The sequence below is a fragment of the Mustela nivalis genome (assembly GCF_964662115.1).
Source record: "Mustela nivalis genome assembly, chromosome: 13".
Classification (NCBI taxonomy): Eukaryota; Metazoa; Chordata; class Mammalia; order Carnivora; family Mustelidae; genus Mustela; species Mustela nivalis.
In genome coordinates this window covers 85736964-85763737 of record NC_139032.1, presented here as the reverse complement: position 1 = coordinate 85763737, position 26774 = coordinate 85736964, and the positions used below count along the sequence as shown (strand labels likewise).

Genomic DNA, 26774 nt, shown 5'->3' with positions numbered 1-26774 from the left:
TCTTGAAAGTGCAGCGATCCCTTCTCTACAGGAGGCTGGTGGGGGTGGGGGAGGATTTGAGCTGGTGGTTGAGCCCCGCGAGCCCGCTGTACACTTCATTTCTCTGTGGCTGGAGGCGGGGCCCCCGCTCGGAGCAGAAGGGTGACTTTCTCAGTGACCCGAGAGTCAGCCTGCTCCTGGGAGACAAACTTATGATCCGAGGCAGGCCGCAGTGGGCCGCGCAGCTCAGCTTTCCTGTTTTCTCGTTGAGATAGGGGCAGAAGCCGAGAGGAGCTACTTCTGGGCCTTGCCCTGCCGTCTGGGGGCTGGGCTGCCTGTCTGGCCTGCAGCCCCCCAGGGTGGGGCCCAGCACACTTCCTGTGAGATTGGGGCAAAGCCTCTTTGCTCTCCTTCCCTTTTCCTACATCCCCACTGTGGTCTCTAGACTCTCTAGCTCTGTGCCAGGGAGCTCAGTGTAGCCTCCATTCTGAGCCTCTGTTCTCCCCATAGTGCAAGGAAGGGGTTGGGTGAGGACCTCTCAGAGGCTCTCTGGGTCAAGTTCCAGACTCTGAAAGGCCTTGCAGGACCTATCGACGACCCCCGCCGCCTCAGCCAGGAACACCCTTTCCCTGGGTCCCGCCCATGGCCAGTTGGCATGGGGTCCCTCCTGCAAGCCCCTCCTCAAGCAGTTGTGGTAGATTCTTGTCCATGGTATGAGGACCGTGAGGGCTCAGTCACCGTGGGCTCCCTTGAGGTAGACCGTATGGCCTCACAGGTCAGAGCGTGTCCCGCCAGCGGCTAGCCAAATGCCCTTAGGACGGTGGTTGGCGTTCTTTGTGCCCTGGAATCATTAGCTGTAAATTGGGAGTAATAATAATAATACTTCTCTGGTTAAATTACATTACGTGTGTTTATAAATTGCATTTATGCACCCTTTAACACAGTGCTGGGCACAGTAAATACTCCATAATCAATAGGTATAATGAACGTGTATTAATTTGTTTTCATTCCCAAGCAGTGACTGAATGGTAAATGTCATTATGAGGTTTACGGTCTTACAGCGGAGGGGCCCTGAAGCTGTTTGGGTGAAGGTTCCAGGGGGTGGAGAGGGTGCCTTGGGTGGGGGGGGTCGAGGAGGTGGGGCAGATGCGGGCGGGTTTAGAGCCCCGGCTGGTGGTGACTTCCCCTCTGCCCATCTGGAAGGAGTGGTCCGGGTCCCACCACCGCTGTGACCACAGGCCTGGAGTGCGTGCGGCGGTGCACGGGCTTCCTTCCTCCAGGCGTGTATCCCTCTCTGTCTGACTCATGCCTCCGTGTCTGCCTTTTGTTCTTGTCCTTGAGCCCCCGGGGGTGAGGCCAGGAGAAGCAGGGGCCCAGGGATTCCCTGGTGGACAGGCGGACCCTCTCTGCCACACACCCCCCTCCCCATTTCATGCAGTGGAGGGGACACTGGGTCCTGATCCTTGTGGTGCCCCTGCTGACTCATGGGGTGTCAGGCGCCAAGCGTGCGTTGCCCAATGGCTTCCTCTGTGCTTGGCCCCCCGAATCGAGTTTACCCAGGCCCTGCCCGTGTGGAGCTCAAGGCTCTGCAGGAGAGACGCATTCAACCAACGGTTACCAGTCACTCATTAATTAATTATCAGAGGGCAAATCGTGACCAAATGCCCATCCTCCTCGCCAGCTCGCCGGCGTGCCGGCCCTGTCGGCTCTGTGGTGCCTCCCATGTGCCCTCCGGCCACAGATGAGGAAGCAGGTTCCTGGGGATTGAGGGATCCTCCCAGTTCCCTTTCCTTCTTGGTGCCTCAGTTTCTTGTCAGGATAATGGGCCCGAATGGGAGAGGTGCTGCTGCTGGGTGCACACGGGGCCTGGGCTGTGCCCTGGGTTTGAGGATGATCAACACCAGGCTCAGGGATTGCAGAGCTGCTGTGCCGACCTGGCTTTGTGGCCCCTGGAATCCTTCCTCTGAGGCCCCTGGAATCCTTCCTCTGAGCATCCCTAGACAGAAATGGAGGTACGGACGCCACCGTGATGGAGGGATTGTGTCCTCTAAAGGCTGTGTGGGCAAGGGCTGCCCAGGGAAGGTGATCCTCCTCAGTTCCCACCACCAGTACGAGCAATGGTAGAAAGATGGCCCCAAGCCCCTGGTGAGCCTGGCCGGCCATTCTGCACCAAGAATTTACCCGAAAGCAGCCAGAAGGTTAGATTACGTTACAACTTCCGTTACAACGGGGAAAAAAAAAGGGGGAGAATCAGTGTCTATCCACAGGTGATGTTCAGTGGACCAGTAAGAAGCCACTCACTGACTGGACTTCAGAAAGAGGCTCCCCCTCTGCTCCCCCAGGTAGCAATAGCAGCACATGTTTGCTGGGCACTGCTCTCTGCCCCCCTGGGGAGGCACCTGTGGCCGTGGATGGCGGAGCAGGTGGGGGTTCAAGCCAGAGGTGGTGGATTGACGACCTAAACGGGGTCCCTCTCTGTGCCAGGCAGGGAAGATTGGTGTGGCTGAGCCGGTGAAGTGGTGGGGAGTCAGTGGTGCCTGTCCATCGGGGGCAGTCTGCCACCCACCTGGCCTCCAGCCCGCAGGTGTCCTCACTCAGCGTTTCACCAGAATGCTGCTCTAGGCCCACCAGGTGACGTGCGGGCCATGCCGGCTGCCCCGGCCGTGGGCTGCTGGGGGTTATGTGGGGCACGCGGGACCACTTTTGGCTACGTTTGGGGCTTTCCTTGGGCCGTCTTTCTCAAGACCTTAGCTCGCCGTGCCTCAGTTTCCCTAACTGTAAAGGCCATACGCAGCTACCATCCTGTGAGCTTTATGATGCCATGCCCGGTGCCTGGCACATAGTACCCTCAAAGAGATTTCTGCCCTCAGGGCCCAGTGCCCCCACCAAGGGAGTCTTCACTTTTCAACTCTGAGCTTTCTCAGATCTCCGGCTCTTGTTGGTGGTGTTATATAGGCAATATCTATGATCAAAGAAAAACTAGAAAATAAATAGGAAGGAAATGAAAATTGCCAATAATCCGAACCACCCAGAACTAATGATTTTCAGGTGTTTCCTGATGCACAGTCAACAGTGGGTCCTGGGCGTCTGCATACGCGCCAGCCCCCAGCAGTGAGTGGGATGCTCTCAGAATATTTCATTATGCCCCTACAGCCTGCAATTTAGAAATTTTTTTTTATTAATTTTTTAGTTTTTTAATAATCATATAATGTATTTTTTTTTTAAAAGATTTTATTTATTCATTTGACAGAGAGAGATCACAGGTAGGTAGAGAGGCTGGCAGAGAGAGAGAGAGAGAGAGAGAAGGAAGCAGGCTCCCTGCTGAGCAGAGAGCCCGATACGGGACTCGATCCCAGGACCCTGAGATCATGACCTGAGCCGAAGGCAGTGGCTTAACCCACTGAGCCACCCAGGCGCCCCTCATATAATGTATTTTTATCCCCAGGGGTACAGGTCTGTGAATCGCCACGTTTACACATTTCACAGCACTCACCATAGCACATACCTTCCCCAACCTCCATAACCCCACCACCCTCTCCTGACCCCCCCCCCCCAGCAATCCTCAGCCTGTTTTGTGAGATTGAGTCTTTTATGGTTTGTCTTAAAATATATTTTTTTAAAGATTTTATTTATTTGTTTCACAAACAGATACCACAAGTAGGCAGAGAGGCAGGCAGAGAGAGAGGAGGAAGCAGGCTCTCTGCTGAGCAGAGAGCCGGATGCGGGGCTTGATCCCAGGAGCCTGAGATCATGACCCGATCCGAAGGCAGAGGCTTCAACCCACTGAGCCACCCAGGTGCCCCTAAAATACTTTTTAAAAATTAAAAATTTTGGGTTTTTTTTATGACAGAGAAAGAGAGAGAGAGAGAGTGTGTGCACACACGAGTCGGGGGAGGAGCAGAGGGAGGGGGAGAGGGACAAGCAGACTCTGCGCCGAGCACAGAGCCCAACACCGAACTTGATCTCAGGACCCTGAGATCATGACCTGACCTCAAACCGAGAGTCGGAGGCTCAACCGACTGAGCCCCCCAGAAGCCCCCCAGGTAGTCTGCGTTTTATTTGCTCAGCCAAACTCCCATTCCTGGGCATCCCGGTTACTTCTGTTTATCATCGGTGTAGACAGGGCCATGTTGGGGAGGCTTAATCACTTCTGTGGGATTCATCTGTCGATTGCACATTGTTTGAGGGCCTGTTCCGAGCCAGGCTACGTGTGGGCTGTGGGTGCTGGACGGGGAGGCAGCCGTGGTCCTCACCCCCTCACTGGCCCCTTTCTGGGAGGACAGACCCGACATGGGTTGGGTTCCTTAGCTGAGGTGGGGGTCAGGGTGTCTTTGGGAGCTGGGGAAGCAGCAGTAATCCAGACTGGGAGAGGCAGGGCAGGCTTGTTGGAGAAGGGGGAGTCTGGGTGGGGCTGGAAGGGTTGTAGGCAAAGCAGCAGGACTGCAAAGTCCCAAAGCTGAGAGGGAGATAGGTCTTTGAGGGAACCAGAATTTCCCAGAAATTGGCAGTTTTGCTCTGGTTCTTGCTCCCTTAGGAGCCACTGCACCAGGCACCATACCTCGGTATTGTTATGCAAAGTGCTGCCACGGTCTGTATCTTCCTGGGGCTGGGATCTTCTAATGAGGGACACAGAGGCAGGGTCATGTGCCTGCCCCAGCTGAGACCCAGGCCTCCTGTCTCTCTGCGTGGTGTCCCCACCAGCCTGGACCGGGCCCAGGCGGCTCAAGTGAGGGACCTCCTCAGCTCCGGTTTCCCAGGCCCTTCGCAGGTGCTGTATCATTTGACAGATCTGCTAGAAGAGGAAACGGAGGATCCCAGCTTAGGTGACTGGGCTTGGTTTGTGTTTCGGGGGGTGGTGACCTGGTCTGCAGTTGATATGTGACCTTGAGCTGGCCTGGCCAGATCCTGACCCAGCCCTGGCTGTATTGAAAGTGTCCCATGACGATTGGAGGGCCCCTGGCTAACCCTTCCCCTGGGGCCAGGAAGGAAGGATCTGTTCCTAGGCCTGAGCTGGCCCTTCCAGAAAACCCTGTTCTCTGCCTGTGTCTTAAAACGCCTGGGAGACCCAAGTTAAGGTCCTCTGGTGTCATCTCACAGGCAGGGACAAATATTTATGTGCTGGGTGCTCTGTGTGGGGGTACATTGCGAATGGGACAAACAGGGTCCCTGCCCTGGTGGGGTGAAATTGACACTTGGCCGTTATTTATTAAGTGAAGTTGTGCTGATGGCTAACGGGGCTTCTGACCCGAATTGGGGAGTGACTGTGGGGGACAGTCCTTTCCAGTATTCCTGCCTGACAGGTGGAACTTGGATCAGTTTGATCAAGACCCCGCCTGTGCGGTCCTGTGTGGGGTGGGAACACTTTCTCAGGCCACAGCTGGAGGGGGTTAGGGTCTTGTGGGTCTAGTGCAGAGGAGTTCCGCCTCTTCACTGGACAGACAAGACAGCCAGGAGGGGTGAGGGGCTTGCCTAAGGTCAGGTGGCAAGCAGGTGCCAGCCTCTGGGCCTGCCATGCTTATCCTATACATCACTGGCTGGAGCCTGTGCCTGGAGCCTGTTCGTCACCACCTCCAGGAAAGACAGCGAGACTGTCCGCAGCTCCCTTAAGGGATCCCAGGAAAAGCAGACATAGAACTTGGACCTGCTGGCTGAGAGCAGAGTTTCCCATGCAGCACGGATGGGGTCAGGCAGGCACCCGGAATGAGGAATGCGAGGCTGGCAGGGCCTCCCAGGGCATTCGTCCTCATACCTTCCCCTCTGGAGCCTGAGGAGACTTGCATCTGGTGACCCAGGGGTGGGGCAGGTCCTCCCTCCTGCTGGCTCAGAGGCAGGCCCACAGGAGTCTTGTGATTTGAATAAGCTTTTCATCTTCTATCTGCATAAAGCCCATTCTGGCCCAGCAGCAAGCCCATCAGTGAATTCTCATATTGGCTCATCTTCCTCCCTCCCTGGCTTTGAGAAGGCCGGTGCTCTCCCCTGGCCCCCACCTCCCTTGCTGTCGGGGACCTGGCTGGTGGCGGGGGGGGGGGGGAGCCCGCAGTGTGTGCGTGCGCACTCGTGTGGGGGACAGATGGCCGGGCAGGGGCTGTTCTGGGTCCCCAGGCAACTTGGGAAGAGCCTGACTTATATTTAGGGAGAAGCATGTTGGCATCCGATGGGCCCTAGGCTAATGCAGTGGGCGGGATTCGTGTCTCTGAGTTTTTTTTAGTGCTTTTCCAGAAGGGCTGGGCCCCAGTCACTGGCATTAATGAGTGATTGATTCTCATTGGAACAGCTGCCGGGACTTATCGGACTCCTACCAACAGTCAGGCAGAGTGCCAGACACTTCTCATGCATTGTCTCATTTTGTTCCCACAGCTCCTCTTCGAGGTGTGTTATTTTTGTCCCCGTTATTGATAAAGAAACTGAGGCTTGGAAGTGACAGGAGCAGAGCCGGTTTGTCTGGTCCCAAAGTTTGTGTTTTTACGGCTCACCTTCCCCATGTTGACAGTCTTCTCTACAGCCTCCTTATAGCCGTCCAGCCTCTGCTTGCATACCTCCAGTGACAGAGAGCTCTCTAGCTCTTGGGATTACCTCTCCCACAGGGGGCATCTGAGATAGAAAGCCCTCTTTGGAGTTCTGTCTTTGCTTGGTCGCTTGAGAACAGGTTCCAGTTGGGCTAGGTTGTGGCTATGGCTCAGTTTCCCCAGCATCTGTTTTCCCAGGGAATTTTCCAGCTTTTTTGGGGGGAGAGAAGAGCTAAGTCCTCCCTCCATTCTCTTAGCAGCCCCTACCTGGTACTCGGCCCTTTACATGCCCTTCATCACATACTGAGCAAGCCCGAGCGAACTGGATGTTGAAACTCTAGAGGTATTTTCATTGCATTGATCGGGATGTCTCAGTCAATGCAATGACAGGGAAAAAAAAAAGAGAGAGAGAGAGAGAGAGAGAGGTATAACTACAAGATATCAAGAGAAAACACACATGGTCTTGCCTTTGTGGAGGTCAAAGCACTTTTCCATCTAGCTTCTCCCTTAGCTTAAAAAAATTTTTTTTTTTTTTTTTTTTTTAATTTAAGTAATCTCTGCACCCAGTGTGAGCCTCAAACTCACGACCCTGTGATCAAGAGTTACATGCTCTTCTGACGGAGCCTGCCGGACCCTTCGCTTTGTCCCCCCTGCGAGGCTTCCTGTGGGAAGTGGAGGCTCAGACAAGGAATTCACCCACCTGCAGTGCCTCGGAGTGGAGGCGCCGGCGTTGCCTGAGGTTTAGCGGTGTGTGGTTTGTCCGTATTTGCTTTCAGAATCTTCATTGATGTTAATGTCGCTGCTTCCCCTTTCTGGTTAGTTAACCTCTGAGGGATGAGGGCTCAGAAGGATGGGACCCCAAGCATGTCGCCTTCCCATCCCCTGAGTGGCCCCTGAGGGACCGAGGAGCTGTGGCTGGTTTCCCCTGTGCCGGTCCCCATTTCATGGCGCGGCACACATTACGGAACACTGCCATTTGTACGGGTGGACACACCATGGGACCCCTGAGCTTGTGAAAGGCGCTACCCACCTGAACACATTTCCTGGCCGTCCACACTCGGGCAGAGGGAACTTCTTTCCCTTTGCTGTTATTGTTATTGATAATACAGGACCCTCTCTGTCAGGATCTATAGAGTTCTCGTTTCTTTGAATCCGTAGGATAATCTGGCCGGGTGGGTACGGCTGGTCCTCCCATTTTACACCCGAGGAAAGTACTAATACTAATACTTGGAGAGTATTAGTCACATGCCCGAGGTCCTACAGCTGGTGAGCAGTGGAGTCAGTACTTGAACCAAGATCTGATTCTGGGAGCTTGACACCACAGAGTTCTGTGAAAGTACTCTTCTTGACACGGAGGGTATTCCTTAATATTTGTGGAATGGATTAATGCTTTCTCGAATACCCGGATTTATGCATTTCCTGTGTCTTCTGATCGGCACACCCTCACTGCCCGGCCCTCTCCCTTCAGCTGGTTTCCCTGTCTTCATGGCTTCCGTGCACCATTCCTTCTGGAAGTCTTCCCTGACCCCACCGGCTGCGTTAGCTGTCCTTCCTCTGGGTTCCTGTAACTTCCCATGCTGTTCCCAGTTGAGGTTTACTGTGCTCATTTTAGGTTTTGTGACTATCTGACTCCCTCGTTAGATGGCAGGGGGTTTGTCCAGTTCCCTCTGCCCCATGGTTGATAAAGGAGGGTGACAGAAAATGTTTCTTGGCTACCAGAGTAGAGCCCCTGAGACCCTCACCTCATCCATTTCGGATGGCCCTGAGCCATCCAGCCATCAGGCTGAGTCCTGTCCTCAGCTCCTGCCTCTCGGAGGCCGATGGGGATGGGCTGGGTGGTGATGCTGACTCCCGGGGGGTCCTGGAGGAAGGACCCCATCAGGAAGGCCTGCCTGGCCATCTCAAGATGGTCCAGCTCCAGTCTGGGCACTGAGGGCAGAGTCGGTGGCGGGTTCTCAAACAGGTCAAGGACAGGGCGTGCCATGGCGAGAGAGCCCGAGTCCTCGGTCCGGCCTCGGTGCCCTGCACGTTGGGCTGCGAGCAGGTGTTCGGTGAGGAACATCTGGACAGGGATGGTGTGTTGCCACCGCTGCCCTGCAGCCTGGGGGCAGTTTGGACAGGTGGCCAGGCCCCAGGTTCAAGGGCTCCAGTGGGTGTGGCGGGGATGAAAAGAAGGGAGTGGAGGTGGCGGAGGATGTTGCTGAGAAGGCCACAGGAATGGGTGAGTGGGTGTGAGGGGCCGGAGGTTAGAGCCCAGCCTGACGACAACTGTCAGAGAGAAGCCAAGTGTTCCAGCGCACAGAGGGGAACACCAAGGCCCAGAGGCGAGGCGGCTGGAGCACGAGCTCTGCATCTGTCTGGTTCCCAAGCCAGGGCTGTCCTGGGGCAGGAGGCTGGGGGGGTGGGTTTGAACAGGGCTGGCACGGTGGGAGGCGCTGGCCTTCCTGGCCTTCTTGGAGCTCTGGGGGTCCTCCAGGCTGCCTCTGACCCTCCCTTTGATCCTTGTGTCCCAGTTCCCTTGACCTGGGGTGCGGCCTTAGCCGTGGGCAGTGCAGGAGCCTGAGGCTTGCTCCCCTGCATGGAGGTGGTGGCTTCCATGGCAGGCACAGCGCTGGGCCCCTGCCGTGGGCCCAGGGTAGCTGTGGGTAGGCCCCGTCCTGGCCTGACTGGGGCGGGGGCGAGGGCTTGGCCCCCTTCTCCAACCTCTGCAGCTTGGCACGGTGTTCTTGGGTTTTGGGCTCCCAGAACAAGCCGCCAATGGCAGGCTGTGGGCACGGGTGCCGCTGGGCAGGGGGGGAGGGCCTGGAGGGGATCAGAGGGCTTTTGTTTCCCTGTTTGTGTCAAGATGGGAATCGACTTCCTCCCACCGAGCTGCCCAAGGGATAAAGGAAAGGGCAGCCCGGGTGGGCGGGCCTTCAGTCGGCCTTTTTTCCTTTCTGGCATTTCCCTGGGGCTCCCTCCAGCCACCTGCCTCCTCCTCGGGCCCTCCTGCCTCCCAGCACGCTATTCCTCCAGACCTGGGTCACCGAGAGCCTTGGTTAAATATTTGCCAACTTAGAAGAGCTTTAAAGGCAGCTTGGGGAGAAATCCCACCGCCTTGCCCCAAAGTTGCCTTCACGAGAGGGGGGAGCTCCCCAGCCAGTCTCTGCCCTCCTCAGCCTCCTTCCCGGGCCCACCACCTGACCCTGGATGGCCTTCCTCCCGGGGGGGGGGGGGGCGCCTTGCCCACTCAGCACTTGTCGGTCAGGCACGAGCTGGGGGCCGGGGACCCGGCAGGAGCGGGGTCTCCGTGCGGGGAGTGGGGCGGAAGGAGGCTTTCACAGCAGTTGTGAGAGGTGGGGGGGGGTGTGCGTGGTGGAGGCTGAGGGCCCCGGGCCTGTCTGGGGTTCTGAGGAGGTGACGTTCGAGTGTGGGGAGGAGGAGCAGGAGATGGCCAGGCCGAGGGGGAGCTCTATGAGAGCACTGAGGCCGGAGACCCCAAGACCAGGGCTCGTTTTCTCACCTAGGCCTTAAACTCGCCCGACTTCCTTCTCTTCACACTGCTCTCACGAGGAGCTGGGCAACAGACAGGACTGTGGGACCTCGCGTTGCTCCTTCCTCATGGCCCCAGCCTCAGTTTCCCCATTCGTCCAATGGAGAGCTTAAATTTTATCTCAGCAGGCCCTCCCCAGGTGCCGTGGCCTGTTGTAAGCGTACGTCATTGGCCATTAATAAGGGGACACTCTAGGGCAGAGGTTCTGTTGGTGCCAAAGGTTAAGATAAGAGCGGTTTACCTTTATACTGCTTACCCAGCCCTTTAACTATTAGCAACCAAAGCCAGCATCTCCCGAGGACCCCTTGTCACCAGTTGAGGGGTGTGTGTGTGTGTGTGTGTGTGAGGAAACATTATGCCCATTTTCCAGATGAAGAAACTGAGTCCCAGAGAGACTGTTCTGAGCTCAGGGTTTGCTTCTTGCTTCAAGCTTGGCCCCCGAACACACCTGCCTCCATGGGAAACCCACACTTCTCTCCCAAAGCCCGTGCCGCACAGAGCTCTGGGGACAAAGGAACAAGGTGCCACGTCTGGGCGTGGCAGCTGCCAAGTGGGTGGGGAACGTCCTGGCAGAGAGACTCCACAGGTTTCTAAGCTCTTTCTCTGTTTCCGCACACATAAGAAAGAGCGGACATACTCTTTCTTACCTGTGTGACGTTGGACAAGTCATTTCCCCTCTCCGGGATCATCTGGAAAATGGGTTTAAGACTAAATTTGAGTGGGCGCCTGGATGGCTCAGTGGGTTAGGCGTCTGCGTTCGGCTCAGTTCATGATCCTAGGGTCCTGGGTTCGAGCCCCACGGTGGGCTCCCCGCTCAGTGGGGAGTCTGGAGAATAAACCCGGGCGAGGGTTAAATGCAATAATGCGGACGGTGATCGTTAACATACATGGCGGCTGCCTCTGTGGCTGGCGGCGGGCTGGGGGCTACAGGCATTAGCTCAGGCCCCAGTTATTGTTATGCACAAATGGGCTGCACAGGAGATGCTTGAGTGGGGCCTAGAAGGCTGGCTAAGACTGGACTGTGGCAGCAAGGGGGAAGGGGCTCCCGTGGGGGCAGGTACAGGTGAAAGCATGGAGGTGGGGGCCCGAGGTAGGTAGGAAATGGCCTGGGTGGGTCCTGGGGAAGGAAGTGGCGCTCAGAACCTCGTGGGTCCTGGATCTGATGCAGTGGAGCGTCTGCAGGCCGTGGTGTGCTGGGCCCTGTAGCAGGGGCCGAGAATGTGGTGATGGGTGAGCCCCCCCCCCCGCCTCAGTCTCCCGGAGTGTCAGCAGCCAGCGCTGTGCCTTACCGGCAGCTTCACTGCCCTGTGCTTTCTCCTCTCTCTTCTGTCCACTGGGGTAATGACAGCACACCCCCCTTCCCCCAGGCCACCGGGCTGTTTCCATCTCCCACATGGAGCCCCTCACACGGAGCTGGCACGCCGTCGGGTGATTGTCACGATTGGGCCTTGGCATGCTGTGGGCTGCTGTGTTTATAGGGACACGTTTTTCCTTCCTAATGACTGGCCCCAGGGAAAGGGTGGCCAGCAGAGGGTCCCTTTGGGGCACCTGAGGCTGGCGGGGAGGGAACCTTGTGGGTGGCAGTCACCTTCCCAAGCAAGAAGGACAGCGTTGTGCATATCCTTATCCTCCCCTTCCTGGGACCTGAAGCCTCCCTTTCTGTGGTGAGGGATCTCTGGGGTGTGTGGGGGCAGTTTTATTGCTCAACGAGGATGGCTCTGGGCCGGGGGGGTGCAGCGTGGCTCTGGATCGTCGCTTCTGGCTTTTCTCTCTGAGCTTCCTGCTGAGTGTCGGACCCTGTCCCAGATGTGGTGGCTACTGTCCAGGGGAGTCTGACGGGGAACAGGCCTTTACCCACTGTGGGATCAGTGGGGGGCTGTGGGAGTAAGTAGGGGCACCCACTGAGCGGGGGTCCTCTTAGGGGAAGGAGCGGTGCAGTGGAGGGGCTAAGAAGTGGGCTTAGAGGAGGAGCTGGGAGTGTTCCTGGCCTGGAGCACAGCCCACGCAGGACCCCGTGGCAAGGGAGAGCATGCAGGAGCCTCAGGGCCTCCCGAGGAGCTCAGTCTTTGTCCGGAAGGCAGTGGGAGCCATGGAAGGTTGTTGGGCAGAGCGGGTTCAGGGAGAGAATTGTAATGAAAAGACCCTGTGACTCCTGTATGCGAAGGGGCCGAAGGAGCCAGGCGTGGAAGTGGGTCGAAGTTTGGAGGCGGGGGCCGGCACAGGGTGGGAGCGGCTTGGCCGCGGGCCAGTGACTAGTGTCAGGGTCAGGGCTCGGCTGTACCAGCCTCTTGACCGGCCCCAGGTTAGCTAGGAAGTCTACCTCCCCCCCTGATGGCCTTGCCCTGGGGAGTAGGGCATGGCCGGGCTGGGAATCCTCTCGGGCCCAGAGTGGGGTCCCTGGGACCTGCCGCTGCTGTATAGATGCCCTGAGCAAACTCTTTCTCTGACGGTTATCTGTGGGATGACCCTGGTGGGTCCCTTGCCCTCTCTGGCTGCTGTCTCCTTTCTGAACAAGGACTGGCTGGTGGGGTGGGGGAGGCTTAGCTGACTGAACCCCCTCTTGGCTCTGGCTCTGCAGGGTTCCGGCTGCTAATTCAGGCTCTTCTCATGGGCGGTCTGCCAGTCCCCCTCTTCTGCCAGTCAGCGGAGCCTGTCATTATTCCCTCCTCCTGACTTCCCCCCTGATTACAGGTCCTGAGCGGGAGCCATGTCAGCCTTTCCGACTGCGGCCACCCACAGGGCCCGTGTGGCCTGGAACCCCTGCTCCCAGAGGCTGGCAGGTTGAGGGGAAGGTGGATTTGTCCAGACGCTGGTTCTGTGGTGGAATCGGGCTGTTCTGAGTCCCTGTCATTGACAAGCTGTGTGTCTCCAGAGAAGTCACTTAACCTCTCTGAGGCTCAGCATCATTCTCTGTGAAGTGGGGACAACACATGAAATGACACATGCAAACATGGAGCACCCCGCTGGGTGTAGAGGTGTCGAATGTTCGGCTGCTGCCAGGATGTGTTTGTAGTGATAGCGGGGGGCTGAGTAGAAGAGCCTTGGGCTAGGCCCTGGGGACCTGGCGCCCCGACCCAGCTCTGTGGGGACATGCTGTGTGACCGTAGGAGAGTGTCGCCACCTCTCTGGACTGTAGACTGCCCCTGCTCTCCTAGGTGAATGATGCAGATGGTGCTACTTTGGATGACTGTGTGGCCCAGGGAAACTTGAGTCCCTGGCGCCTCCTCCTCTGCTCTCACCGGGGCCTTCTCCCCAGAGCACTGGGAACCAGGTAGGCAGGTTCTGGGCCGGCCCCGCCCTGTAGGGTGCTGCCTGCCTGGTTTCAGTCTGCAAATCTCTTTCAGCTCTGAAACCGGGCCAGGCCTCTGGGGGAGGTGTGTCCCTGGGGGCCCTGCTGGAGGGACCGGATAAGCCAGGAACAGGTCGGGCACGTTGCCCTCAGCTGGGGCCAATCCAGGGCCGGGCCCAGTCTGAAGCCCCCATGATTGGCACGAGGCTGACATGTTCTCAGTTGGAGATCACCCTCTTTGTTCCGGGGCTCCATGGTTGGTGTAGAGGGGGTCTTGGGCCTGGGTTCAGATCCCGCATCTGCTGCTCCCTAGCTGGAGGACTTGGCAGGGATCCTGGCTCTTCTCGTCTGAAATGTTCCACTGGTCCGGACACCACCTGCCCCAGGGCCGAGTCATGGATGAAGGGGATGATCTTGGCATGAAAGGTGCTGGGCTTTGGCAGGGCCGCCAAAAGGCATTCGAGGCTATGGGGCAGCCCTGTGTGCCTTTCTGTCATCCTCAGCTCCATAAGCCCCTTTTCCTGTGTGAGCCTCAGTTTCACCATCTGCACAGTGGGCCAGATCTCCCAGAGCCCCCAGGATCTGCAGGAGACTGAAGGCTACCCTGGGGCCTCCCACAGTCTCGCCCAGCCCCCGCTTTCTGAGTGCAGGAAGCAGCGTGACCCTTAATGTTGTCACTTTGGAAAATCAGAGATTAATGTCTTTCCGGTTGCCGTGGCTACTCTTGGTGCTGGTCCTGGGGCCGGGCCGGGCCAGGAGTTGCTCAGCTGGGCCAGGGGGATTTCAAGGGCCCCTCCTTGAATTACAGGAACTCGGACAAGAGGTACTCTGTAGGAGCCCCTATTAGCAACGTGCTTCCTCTTCGCCGGGGTCAAGTGCTCTATGCCCGTTAGCTCATGGATCTTGATCTTCTTATAAGGCTGATACTGTTGTGCCATTTTGCAGAGCGGGAAACAGAGGCTCAGAGAGAGGAAGTGCCTTGGCCAAAGCCACACAACTAGTAGGTGGCAGAGCCAGCATTGGGACCCAGAGCCCACGTGCCCAGTAAAGATGGTGCCTTGTACCTAGGTAGCATTGATGCTGAGTCCTGCCCCTGCCCCTCGACTTCTCTCCCGGTCCCTCTGTCCAGCCTGAGAGGCCTGTGGTTAGCTCCCACTCAGCTGACTCACCAGCAGCTCAGAGGAGATGCTGCGGCCAGCATCCTGGTCAGCTCCTGGGGCCAGGGCAACACTGATTAGATCATCATTGAGATTTTGAATCAGCTGAGCCAACAGGGACCCACCCACCCATTTTACAGTACAATTAAGGCCCAGGGGAGATGGGACAGGTAAGGATCCAGTAGGTGTGAAGGCTCCCCACCAGCACTCACCAGATGGGGGCTGGAGACCCCAGGCTTCAGTTCTGGCTCTGGCAGTTGTCAACTGTGTGACCTTGGGAGAGTCACTTTGCCTCTCTGAACCTCAGTTTCTTCATCTGTAAAATGGGGATAGTAAAGTGTGCTTCGCCTGCCTCTTGGGAATAGGCAAAGACCCCAGAAGAAAGTTCAAGGCAGGGCTTTGGAAATTGTATTGTGGTGCTATGTGGGAGGCTGTTGGATGAGGAAGCTTTATGGGGTGGGGGCTTTGTAGAGGCTTTGAAACCTACCTCTTTCCCCTTCTAGGCTGTGCATCTCTGAATGGGTCACTAGGTCTCTCTGAGCCTCAGTTTCCTTATCTGTAAAGTGGGGTAGCAATATCTGTTAGGGTTCAGTGGACTGTTGAACATATGTAAGGTTTTAGTGATAGGCATACCTGGTAGACTGGGGGCAGAGTTAGGAGGCCTCGATGGTAAGGGGTACCTACTGGGTCACTCTTGATGGTCCCAAAAGGGCAGCCCTTGGAGACAGGGTTCCAGTTATCTGGGGGCAGAGTCATGCTAAGATCCACAGAGATACAGATGCAAGATCTTGTATTCCATTAGCTGGCTGCAAGGCTTCACCCCAAAACAAGCCCCGTGAAAGTGTGTGTGTGTGCATGGCCCCTGAGTCCTGAGCCAGGTAGAGCCTGCTACCCTCATACCGCTGTCTTGATGGGGAGGTGGGGGCACAAGGGGGGGGGCAGCGGCCCCCTGAGGTCCCAGAGCCCAGCGGTGTCTGGGTGCGTATTGGGACACTCAGGTCCACTCCCCGAATTCACGGGCGGCCTTCTTGGGCTAAAGAGGGAATCAGGACCCCACAGGTGGGTGCTTCCCATGGCGATGCTCAGTAGGTTTTTATTGACCCACAAGTGGACTGACTTTTCATGAGCTGTTCATCGTTCCAAGCACTGACTTATACACCTGAGGAGGGTTTTATTCAGCTCTGGGGCCCATTTGAAGAATCCAAGCATGTGTGCAGGGCCCCGAGTCTGAGTAGGGTGAGCTTACTGCCGAATTCTGCAGGATATGCTGGCAGAGGGGCGCGAGGAGGGGGGCAGTGATGCACCCTGGGCGGAAGCTGAGGCCGAGGGTTCTGCCAGGGGAACCTGTCCAAGGTCAGGTGGGAAGCGGGGTTCCTGTGTGCATCTCGCACACGCCTGGCCTGGCTCTCCCACCCCCTTACCTTCACCTGAGCCCCTGCTTCCTCCTGGTGGGCTCTCCATTTGTCTGGCCTGTCAGCTGAAGATATACCTATCATCGTCATTATTTTGTGATTCTTATCCTGGTTCTTAAAAAAAAAAAAAGTCCTGGATTTTTTTCAAGTTATAAAAATTATATCTGCTAATAAAAATTTCAGTCTCTTTACCATTGTTGTGATAAGCCGAGCACTATTGTGGTTAACAGTAACATCCTAGTGACGTCCAGGGACGTCCTGAGCCCAGCTATCCCGTCACATTGCCCATCTCACAGCACCTGCTTGTGCCAGGCCCACCCTCCTGGGGTTTGTAGTTGATCCTCAGACGAAGCTTCCCTTCCCCACTTGAGGCTCTGAGAGGGCCAGGTGGCTCTGGGGCTGGGGGCCAACAGAGTGGGAACTCGTGCCCCATGCCAGCATCTCTGTAGCTCCCAGTCATCCCTGGGCCCTGGACCCCTGGGGTCGGCCCTGTCTCTGGGGATGGAGCCACAGCCAGCTTCCTGCTGGACCTCTGTGGGGCCCTGGGGACCATGGTCAGAACCGGGAGAGGGTGGGAGTCAGCAGGCTGTGGGTCGAACCCTGACCACCTCAGTCTGGATGTGTGACCTCCGGTGAGCCCCTCCCACTCTATGGCTCAGCGTGCCTTTTGGGGTGGTGAGCTTTGGTCTCAGTGGCCCTAAATCCATGGCATGTGGTGTCTTTAGAAGCCATGAAATGAGGCGGAAGAGGTGGTATGGGCAGGTGTGGAGGAGAGAGGGGCCCCCGGGGCCTGGGGAACCCATCCATAGACATCCAGGCAGGGACACTGCAGTAGGGATTTGAACAGTAAAAATCCCTGGGCAGTTCCAGGAAGACAGCGCCATGGGGTGGCAAGAGGAAGAACTGGGGTGCTGAGCGATGCTGACGGGAAGGGGCCTTCCCGGGCCTCATCCCAGAGCTCTGCAGGCGGGAGAAGCCAGGGCTGTGCTTCCCAGCCAGGTTCTCCTCCAGCAGCGCCGGCCACACAGGCCGCTGGGGACGCGGTTCAGGGCTTCTCCCCGATGAGCCCTTTATCCCTGCACCCCCTCCCTCAGCGTGCCTCTCTGAGGTCTTTCCAGCCCCCAATCCTAGGCCCCCTACGGGGCCGCAGGCCTCATCCTCTGTCTTCCTGTGGCGCTTCCTTTGTACCAAGCACAAGGCAGTTTCTTCCAAGCTGTCTTAGGACATCCCTCAAGAATGTGCCCAGCGCGACCCTTGCCAAGAAGCCATCCTGCAGCCCCGCTCCCTTCCGGCCACCACCCCCTGCCGCCACCCCCCAGTCTTCCCTCTCTAACCCTCCTTCAGCCGAACGTGGGCCGAGTGCACCCAGTTTGCTGGCACTGCTTGGGATCCTCCTGGAGTCCTTACTCCCTTGAGGAATGATGTCCCCAACCCCTGGCCTGACGGCCTCCCCAGCCCTGCGGGGCCTGGCGCAGAGGGGACATTTCGTAAGGGGCAAGTAGACATCCCCCTAGCTCAGCACCTGCCTGTGACAGGCCACAAGAGGGGGGCAGAGGGCATCTAGCGGTGAGCAGAAAGAAGGGTGCTGGGGCCACCCTCTGGTGTGCAGTCAGTCCTTAGACAGATACGAGCCTCCCGATCTGTTAGGCTCCCGAGTTGGGAGAGCAAGTTTGGGTAGAGACCCCGCTCTATGATCTATTTGGTTCTGTAATTTCAGGCAGCAAAGGGTTCATCAGAAAACAGATCCTGATCTATATCATGCTCAAGTTTGGATAGTGAGGCATGCATGCCTCTCATTGCAGTCGGGTGAAGCGGGGGTCAGGGCTGCTGTCGTCTGTTTGGGGGTACAGGGTGCCTTTTTTCCTGTTTCCTGTCCATTTCAGCCCGTGCCCTCTCACTTCTCCCCACTCTTCCTGGGGACTCCCACCCCCACACCCTGCCCCGCCAGTCCTGGTGGCCTCCATTCCTGGACCCTGGTCCCATAGTCACACTTGGATAACTTACCCGCACCCCGTTGGGAGGGCTACAGGGGACTCTCTCCTTCCCCCCGACCCCACCTGGCCCTTCTCAGCCCAGACACTTCAAGCCTGTCAGCTCCGGCTTTGCCTCCTCCCCAGCTTCCTCTCCAACCTAGAGCCCACCCCCTGCCCCGGGCGTCTTGGTGCACCCGATGGGATAATAGGATGTTACCTTGCCCTGCTCCTCCTCCTCCCTAGTCTAGCCCTGTGGCCTTCTAAACCTAGCCACCCCCTGCTGGGATCCAGTGTCTGGGTTTTGCTGAGCTATGGCTTAGGCAGACTTGGGTTCGAGTTCTGACCCAGGACAGCAGCTTCCTCCTGGGCCTGGCTTCTCAAGCCCTGGGTCAGGGCAGATTCTGGCGCTTCTGGAAATTGTGCTCTGAAGTTGGGCGTACTAGGGGCTGGTCAGGCCTCCCAGAGCTGTGGCTGAAGGACCCTCGAGGTCCTTCATGGTGGAAGCGTCTCCCATTGGGTGTCTGGCTGCTTGTGGCAGAGTCGGGACAGAGCCCTGGGCTGTGGCTGCCTGGCCTGGTGGCTGCGACCCTGGCTCTCCCGTCCTGGGTCTGCAAGCCCCGTCGGCACTAAAATGAGAAAATGAGAATATGCCTCCTTAGGGATTTCATGAATATTCTTTGGGATCCTGCCTGCAGGACTCACCAGCCCCACCCGCTCAGGTTAACGCCCGGGAGGTGGTAGCCACAATGATGCGAATGATGACGGGGTTCATCAGTGTTATTGTCCCCCACCATCCCATCTTCTCTCTTGGGCTCCCCTCCGATTTCTTACCCCTTCTTGCCGGCTCCCCCCGCCCCTCCCAGTCCTGCCTCATCATTTTTCAAAACAATTCCCGTGGTCGTGGTGAGAGTTCTGCTTGTTTATGGTTTTTAAAAAATAGGCATTCAAAGCAAATTCCTCATTTGTTCCTCCCGCTCCTCTCCGCATACTGGAATCTGGACAGCCATGACCTCATTCCGGGAAAGGGGACCCCAGGCAGGGTCTGTGGAGTGTGTGGGGGGGGTGGTCCTTGGTGGGCTGAGCTCTTCCAGAGGGAGTAGAGGGCTTGAGCCTGCCTGAGACCTTGGATGGGGATGTGGCCGCAGGCTTTCAGCCCTCTTCCCCGGCCACCACCTCCTAGTGGGGCCCCTGGACTGCACCCCAGCTCCACCACCCACTGTCTATGTGACCTTGAGCCTGTGACTTCTTAACCTCTCTGGGTCTCAGCGCTTCTTCTGGGTCTTCTCGAAAATGGGGATCACACCAGCCCCACCGCACAGGGAGGGCTCTTGAGAAGATCAGACGAGATGCTGTCCGCGCTGGGTGTCTCTTGGAAAGCAGAGACCAGCCATAGGAGGGACGGGGTCTCATCAGCCTAATCTTTGAGAAAGGACCAGGTCTTCCAACCTGGAATCCCAAGACTGGGGGTGGGGGGCTGTCCACCACAGAGTCTAGTCTTCTTCGTGTGCAGGGAACTGAGGCCCAGGGAGGGGAGCCTTGGGGTGAGCCGGCACGACCCTGAAGCTGGGACTTGAGCAGCAGCTTCTCGGGACGAGGAAATCTCTCCGAGGAGAGGGCCTTCTTGTCATGGGTCATCGCCCTTCCTGGTCCTCAGTTTCTTCATCTGTAAATAGGGTTGCCCAGGCAGTGCCAGCCCTGAGCATCTGGTGTGTGCTGGGCAAGCCCTGGAGGCCACAGGAGTCACCTTCTCTGTTCAGAAACTGTTTTTTGGCAGCAGAGAAGCAAATGACCCGTGGAAGCAAAAAAGGTGGTTAACTTGGATGAGTTAATTTTAGAACGTTTATTTATTTTTTGAATCGTGGAAGGAATCACGGTTGTAAAATAATTCAAAAGCTGTAAAAGTGAGGAAAGAAGAAAATGCAATCCCCTCGGCCCTCCCATTCCCACAGCCAGGGGCCCACGCAGAACAGCTGGGCGGGCTGCCTTCTAGGACCTTTTCTTCCATGTCCGGGCAGAAATAACTCTGCGGCACAGACAGGAGTGATTTTCAATGAGGTAACAGTCAGCACGTGGTTCCGTAACTCGCTTTTCTGGACGTGGCCAGGTGTGGGCACCTTCACCCTGGTGGTACCCATCGGTCCCCCCACCCGCTTCCTGTCGCAGGTGCACAGGTAATGGTGGGAACCGGTGTCCGTGCACGCGCACCTGGCTCGCGTCTGCTGATGGCCTGGGTGAGTATATACACCTGCTCCCCGGCGAGGTGTTCGTGGGAAATTCCTCGAGGAGTGCGTGTGGCATCTGGGGCCCCACGTGAGCCCTTAGAATTTGCACGTGCAGCCGCCGGTTGCCCTCCAGAAAGGGCCTCCCGATTTCCAGCACCCCCGCTCCACCCCGGCTCCGAGTTAAGGGGTCTGTTCCCCCACACCCTGACTGGTCTGTGCCTGCGTCCCCCTGGTGGCTGAGAGGCTCAGGCTGACAGGCTCACTCGTCTGTCGGTTTCTCATGTTTTCTCTGTCACCGTCATCGGCCGGTTTCCCGTCGAAGGGCCACCCCCTGTGCACAGGGGACGCAGCAGCGCTCTGGCCTGGAAGGCGAGGCAGGTGAAAGGAGAGAGCTTGGGCCACCGGTTTCACCAGCCGGCGGTACCCGGCTTGGCCGGTGCGCCTCCTTGGGGCCTGGCTGCTGCTCGCGGTAACTGTGCTGACCTCACGGTCCTCTTTGTTCTTCCCTTTCAGAGAGAACCGGGAAGATCCTGACGGAGTTCCTGCGCTTTTATGAGGACCAGTATGGCGTGGCCCTGTTCAACAGCATGCGCCACGAGATCGAGGGCACGGGGCTGCCACAGGCCCAGCTGCTCTGGCGCAAGGTGAGAGGTGCTGAGCCGGGGGCGGGGCGGGCCCCCACATGGCCTGGGCGAGTGGCTTCCTGACCCCGGGCCTCAGTTTACCATTGTTGCCTCCATGGTCTTTAGGGGCCCGACCTAGCGTCTGTTTTGGTTTGTTTTTAAGATTTTATTTATTTGAGTACCAGAGCGAGCACGAGCAGGGGCAGGAGGAGGACAGAACTAGAGGGAGAAGCACACTCCCGGCTGGGCAGGGAGCCCCATGTGGGGCTCCATCCCAGGACCCTGGAATCAGGACCTGAGCTGAAGGCAGATGCTTCACCAACTGAGCTGCCTCGGTGCCCCCCAGCTTCTGAAGGGTCAGATAACCCAGTGGTCTCACCAAGACCCCTTCATTCGGCATAGGGACTCCCTGCCAGCTCTGCCCCTCCATTGGTGGAGCTGGAGCTCTGGAATCATCTTGACAGGCCTGGGTTCAAGCCCACTTCCTGCCCCCCTCTTTTTCTTTTAATATATTTTTTAATTTTATTTATTTATTTGATAGAGATCACAAGTAGGCAGAGAGGCAGGCAGAGAGAGAGGAAGGGAGGCAGGCTCCTGGCTGAGCAGAGAGCCTGATGCGGGGCTCGATCCTAGGACCCCGGGATCATGACCTGAGCTGAAGGCAGAGGCTTTAATCCACTGAGCCACCCAGCCACCCCCCACTTTTTTTTTTCAAAGATTTGTTCAAGAGAGAGATCGTGCACATGTGCCCATGAGAGCGGGAGGAGGGACAGAGGGAGAGAGAATCCTCAAGCAGACAGCAGAGCCTGCTGCGAGGCTCGATACAGGGACCCTAAGATCACGACCTGAGCCAAACTTAAGAGTTGTACGCTTAACTGTCTGAGCCACCCAGGCACCACTGGCTGCTCCTCTTTAAGGCCTAATGCCCATGAGCAAATGACCTGCCCTCGTGGACCTTAGTTTACTCATCTGTGAAATGGGGTGAGAACACCTGCGCAGGGAGTTGTAAGGGTGACAGAATCAGTCGGCCGGGCGCCTGGAGCAGGGAAGGCGCTCGGTGAGCGCTGGCCCATCGTGTCAGCATCACCGGCCGTGTCATTAGCCTGTCATTAGCAGGATTGTGTTTGCCCAGTAAATATTTGTTGTGGGACTGGAAGCTGTGTGACTGCGGCCCACGGGTCAGCACAGACTGAAGGAGGCACCCAAAGCCTCCTGGGAAGGGGCCCGGCGGAGACTGGCCTCCGAGTGGGGCCCCGGGCGGGACTGGTGGAGAGGAGGTGAGGGAACGTTGGAACGCGCCGGTCACGAGTGCCGGGCTGGAAGCCAGCGGCCCCTGGCCTGAGCCTGTGGGGTGAGCCTCTGGGCCATGGGACCTGGGGTCGGTGCTCCCCCAAACCCTTGCTCCTCTGGGGTGGTACGGGGGGCTCTGAGTCTGCCCAGGGACGATCCAGGGCACACCTGTTCAGTGACCTTCACCTTCTGTCCCCCCTAACCCCCGCCCGTACAGCCAGGGGTGGCAGAGGGGAGGGGGACACGGAGGAAGGGTGCCCGTCCCACCTCTTCTGCAGGTAGCCTGCCCTGGAGTGGCCCAGCAGCAGCCTGGAGGCTACTTGCTGGTGGCCCCGGGACAGAGAATCCGCCCACCAGCTTCCCTCTGGGGGATTGGACCGGCTGAGCCCGTCCCTTACCAGGCTCCAAACCAGGTCAGCCAGGCCAGCCCAGTGCGGCCGCTCTGGTCCTTTGTGGCCGAATTCCGTGCTTGGTGGGCTCCAAAGCTGCCCTGGGCCACCTCGTCGCACCTCCCCACCCAGTCCTGTGGGCTTCCTCCCAGCGGCCCGGGTCAGCCTGTTTTCGGGCTTCCGGGGCAGGGGAAGGACTGTAGGGGAAGGAAGGAGGCTGGAACGCCGTGGTCTGGGGGTGGAAAGCTCAGGCGTCCGGGCCCAGAGCTTCTTGGTAGCTGCTGGCTTGGGCAATTGAGTCAACCCTCAGGGCTCGTTCTCCTGACCTGACAGGTGGGCACCTCCTGCGGGGCGCTGTGGAGACGACTCCCGAGAGAATGAGGGGAGCAGGGGGTTAGTAAGACGCAAGTCCCGACTTGCTGGGTAACCTCCAGCCTGCCACCTCGCCTTCCCGAGCCTCAGTTTCTCTGCATGTGAATGGACACCCAGAACCGCCTTCATGGGCCAGAGGTGGGAGAGCAGCCTAGGGACGGGGTGGGGATGTCCTGGGGCCTCCGGGTCGGGTTCAGATTATGCGGACCAGTCTGGGGGTTGCAGAGGTGTTACTGCAGAAGAGCCTCCGAGGGCCCCAGACTTGGGAGGGTTGGGGCTCTTTCCTTCTTGTCCTCACCCTCCCCCAAACCCAAGTGGTGGAAAATGTGTCCTGTTATCCTGAGACCAAAGGGGCTGGAGCTGGCTCTTGGCACATGTTACCCTTTGGTGTCTTCGCAGTGGGAGGGACAGCTGGAGGCATCACCCGAGGAGAGACAGGTGGGCCCATAGTCAGGACCACACACATGGAACCAGGCAGGCGCAGAGGCCGCGCTGGTCCCACAGACACTCAGAGACAGTAAACTGGTGCCACAAAGGAGAGGACAGAGTGAGCTCAGCCTGGGGCGGGGTGGCGGTCCCGCCAGAGCCTCTTGGGAGGTGGTCGTCTCCGCTGAGCACCTGCCAGGAAGAGAGACCATCAGGCTGTGAGAGCGGCGGGTAGAGCTGGGCCTTTCAGTGGGTCGCCCAGCGGGGTGGAGGCAGGATGCGAGCCAGGTTCGATTCCTGCGGGGGCGGGTGGTGGAGGGCAGGCCGGGGCTGCGCGCCTGAGCCTCGGAGCATCACCGGACCCTTTATGTCTGGTCCCTTGGTGTCGTGGCCCCCTCCCCATCCTGTGGCAACAGAGAGCTGAAGTGGTGCTCAGAGGTGTGGCCCGCACTGGCTGTCTGGCACATGCCCTCTTGTGTGGTGTCCCAGACAGCCAGGGCCCCAGTGACCCGAGTGAGTGGTGATGTCTGATGGCGTGAGGCTGGGGAGTCACCATGGGAGGGACGTCTGTAGGAACGCTTTAGTGCCCATTGTAGGAAAGCCACAGTGACGTGTCAGTAAGAGGAGTAAAAGGAAATCACCCCCAACCCCCCAAAAGCAGGGATTTTTGGTCCCGTTTTGTCCCTTAGGAAACTGGCCATTGTGATAAATCAGGATAATATCATAATAGAAATACGAATGTTAATTGTCATCATAATGTCAATTATTTGTATTAGAAATGATAATAGAGTAGCAATAGTAATAGTAATAGTAAAAACCCAGAAATCCTGTTAAAAATAGCAGCTGGGCTGTGTGGGTACCGCTCATCTAGCAGGCGGGGCACCGCCCTGAGGGGTTCTACTTCTGTCCACACCCGCGATGTGAACGCGGAGGCTCAGAGAGGCGGAGCCGCTTGTCCAGACTCCCGGGGCGTGGGCGGTGGGGCTGGGGCTGGAATCCGGGCCGTGGGAATCGGGGTCGCCATTCGCCCCCCCCCCCCCCGCCCCCACCGAAGATCCCCAGCGCGGCGCTGGAGAACTTGGCAGCGTCCAAAATATTTTGCCTGGACTGGCAGGTTCCGTTTCATTTCCTGCAGGCCTTCCAATGGAAACAGGACTCCGCCATTTGAAAGTCTTAAAAATAAAACCCGAACCCGCAAGCAACCGCCCATTACGGGCTGCCGCTGGATCTGGGGGTGGACTGTGGTGGGGTGGGGGGGCTGGGCTGCCCCTGAGGCGGGGATCCTGCCCTGAGCTGGGAGGAGGACCAAAGGGGGTGGTGGGGGGCCCCTGTGGGGGGGAGCGAGGGGTCTCACCAGGGTGTCAGGAGAGCTGTCTGCTCTTTCTTTCCAGAAAAGATTGGGATTTGAGAGCTGGGTTTGAGAGGAGGCCCCTGTCTAAATATAGCCCGCTGAGGACAGCTTGGTGGCTGGGCAGAGCCCACTTGTATGCGGTGGGGTGGCGTGTGGGGAGGGGTGGTGGGGGGACCATTTTCTTTTCCTGTAAATATTTTTATCCCCGGGTAGGAAGCAGTCGCGGGGTACTATTGTTTGAGTACAATGGGCCCTCGTTTTTCTAAGAGTGTTTTGGCATTTCCCCTTGAAGAGTAGTGGGGAGGTTGCTGGGGGGGGGGGGCCCTGTGAAGACACACGCCTTGGGGGTGGGAGGCTCTAAGGCTCCCACCTGACTCCAGCTACAGGGGCAGAAGCAGAGCGGGGAAGCTGAGGAGGGTCAGGCACTGTTCATATTAATAATTTCTGCCGTTATTAATAGGATGCATGTTTATTTTTGCAAGAGGCTCCATATTTATTGGAGAACTGCTAGAACCTATTGAAACTCCGTCCATCCAGGAGTCAGCCTGCCCCCTGTGGCCTCTGTATCTCCCTTTCCTGAAACTTCCCAGCGAGGGTTTTCTCAGGAAACACGTTCTCAGCTCTCAGGCACGGCCACCCCTCCTCCTCCCCAAGTAAGGCAGCTTGTGGAGTCCGCAGACTGACACAGTCTCGGGAGTCCCAGCGCGGTCACGAGGGCTGGGTCTGTCGTGAGCTGAGCAGACCGCCTGTCAGATGTGTGCAATCCTGCACACGGCCTCTCACGGACTCCGCGAGACCCTGGGCTGAAGTCCCTGCTGTCCCCGTCCTCATGTCACAGATGAGGACACCGGGGCTCAGACAGCTGATGTGACAGGCCCGAAATCACACGGAGTCAGAGGGGGAGTCCAAGCTAGGGCTTCGCAAGGAAGGTCTGGGCGTTTCTGCCGCCCACATTGGTCATCGGGTCTGCCAGGATGCTGGTCCAACATTGAACCCTCCAAACTCCGGTCCCCTCCAACCCCACCCGAATTCACGGAGCTCATCTTATTAGCTGTCAGAGCCAGGGAGGCTTTCCACAGCCACCTTGGTCAAGTTTTTGGTACTGTGAGGGGAAACTGAGGCTGAGAGCAGGAAGGAGACTTTAGCAGGCACCGGAGCCTTCACTGTACTGGCCTGTGGGCCTTTCCCATCGGGCTAGTGCCGCTGCCCTGCTGTGGTGGGTGAATGAGGAAGCAGCCTGCCGTGGGCTCCAGAGACCCGCCTCAAGGTTCTAGGGCCAGGATAGAGTGAGAGACCTTGGTCCTGGCTGGGCCCCGAATGCTGGTGCCTGGCCCGGGTTTGAGTCCTGGCATCACTGTGGCTCTGGCTGGACCTTGGGGAAGCCCCTTTTCCCTGAGCCTCACTCTGCTCGTCGGCCACGTGGCTAAGATGCAGCCCTGCCTCAGAGGAGGACTTGGGGAGATCAGGATGAGGGATGTGCTCAGCAGTGCCCCCCCCTTCTTGGGGGAGCCCCACTGGCCAACTGGGCTGGGCCTCACTCCGCACCCCACCCCACCCGTAGGTGCCGTTGGATGAGCGCATCATCTTCTCGGGGAACCTCTTCCAGTACCAGGAGGACAACAAGAAGTGGAGGAACCGCTTCAGTCTCGTGCCTCACAACTATGGGCTGGTGCTCTATGAGAACAAAGTGGTGAGCCCCCACCCCCCACCCCCGCCAACCGCACCCCTGCTCTGCTCCTTCTCCACAGCCCACATGCCCAGCCTGCTTGTTCTGCTGGCTTCTTCTAGACAGCCCGGCGCTGGGGCTCCCCTTTCACTTTGCCTCCCCCTGGAAGCAACTTGCCACTAGTCCCTACCCACCTCAGATTCTTGTCCAGTCCCTCCAGTGCCAGGGCCAGAGCTTCTCCCCTCCACCCCCCACCCCTCCCAGCCTCCTTCCTGGCTAGGCTTCCTGAAGCTCTCCAGCCACTCCCATTCTTGCTCTTCCATGGTCACAGTCGACTGCTGACACAGGAGTCTGGCTGTTCCCTTCCCCCTCTTACCCCAGGGTGGTGATCCCATCTTTTTCCTTCCTGATTCCTCCGCCCCCTCCCGCTCCCTATGGCCCTCTGCTGCCTGATGGGGAAGTATCCTGCCCATTATTCCTTATCTTTGCCCTGGGCCTTTGGGGAATCTCCTCTGGCTGAGCCACAGACCCAATTTCTTCTCCCAGACATTTTTCCAGAGTAGCCAAGGACAGGCCCGAGTGTCCTC

At 57.9% G+C, this 26774-nt stretch overlaps 1 protein-coding gene across 1 annotated transcript in view; it reads left to right on the top strand.

The window, feature by feature from the left end:
* Window positions 1-26774, top strand: part of NIBAN2 (niban apoptosis regulator 2) — a 52226-nt gene that overhangs the window by 10902 nt on the left and 14550 nt on the right. Inside the window, exons 2-3 of the mRNA XM_082695634.1 lie at window positions 20584-20714; window positions 26083-26211. Of these exons, the coding sequence (XP_082551760.1) occupies window positions 20584-20714; window positions 26083-26211 (260 nt within the window). The remainder of the gene's footprint in view (window positions 1-20583; window positions 20715-26082; window positions 26212-26774) is intronic.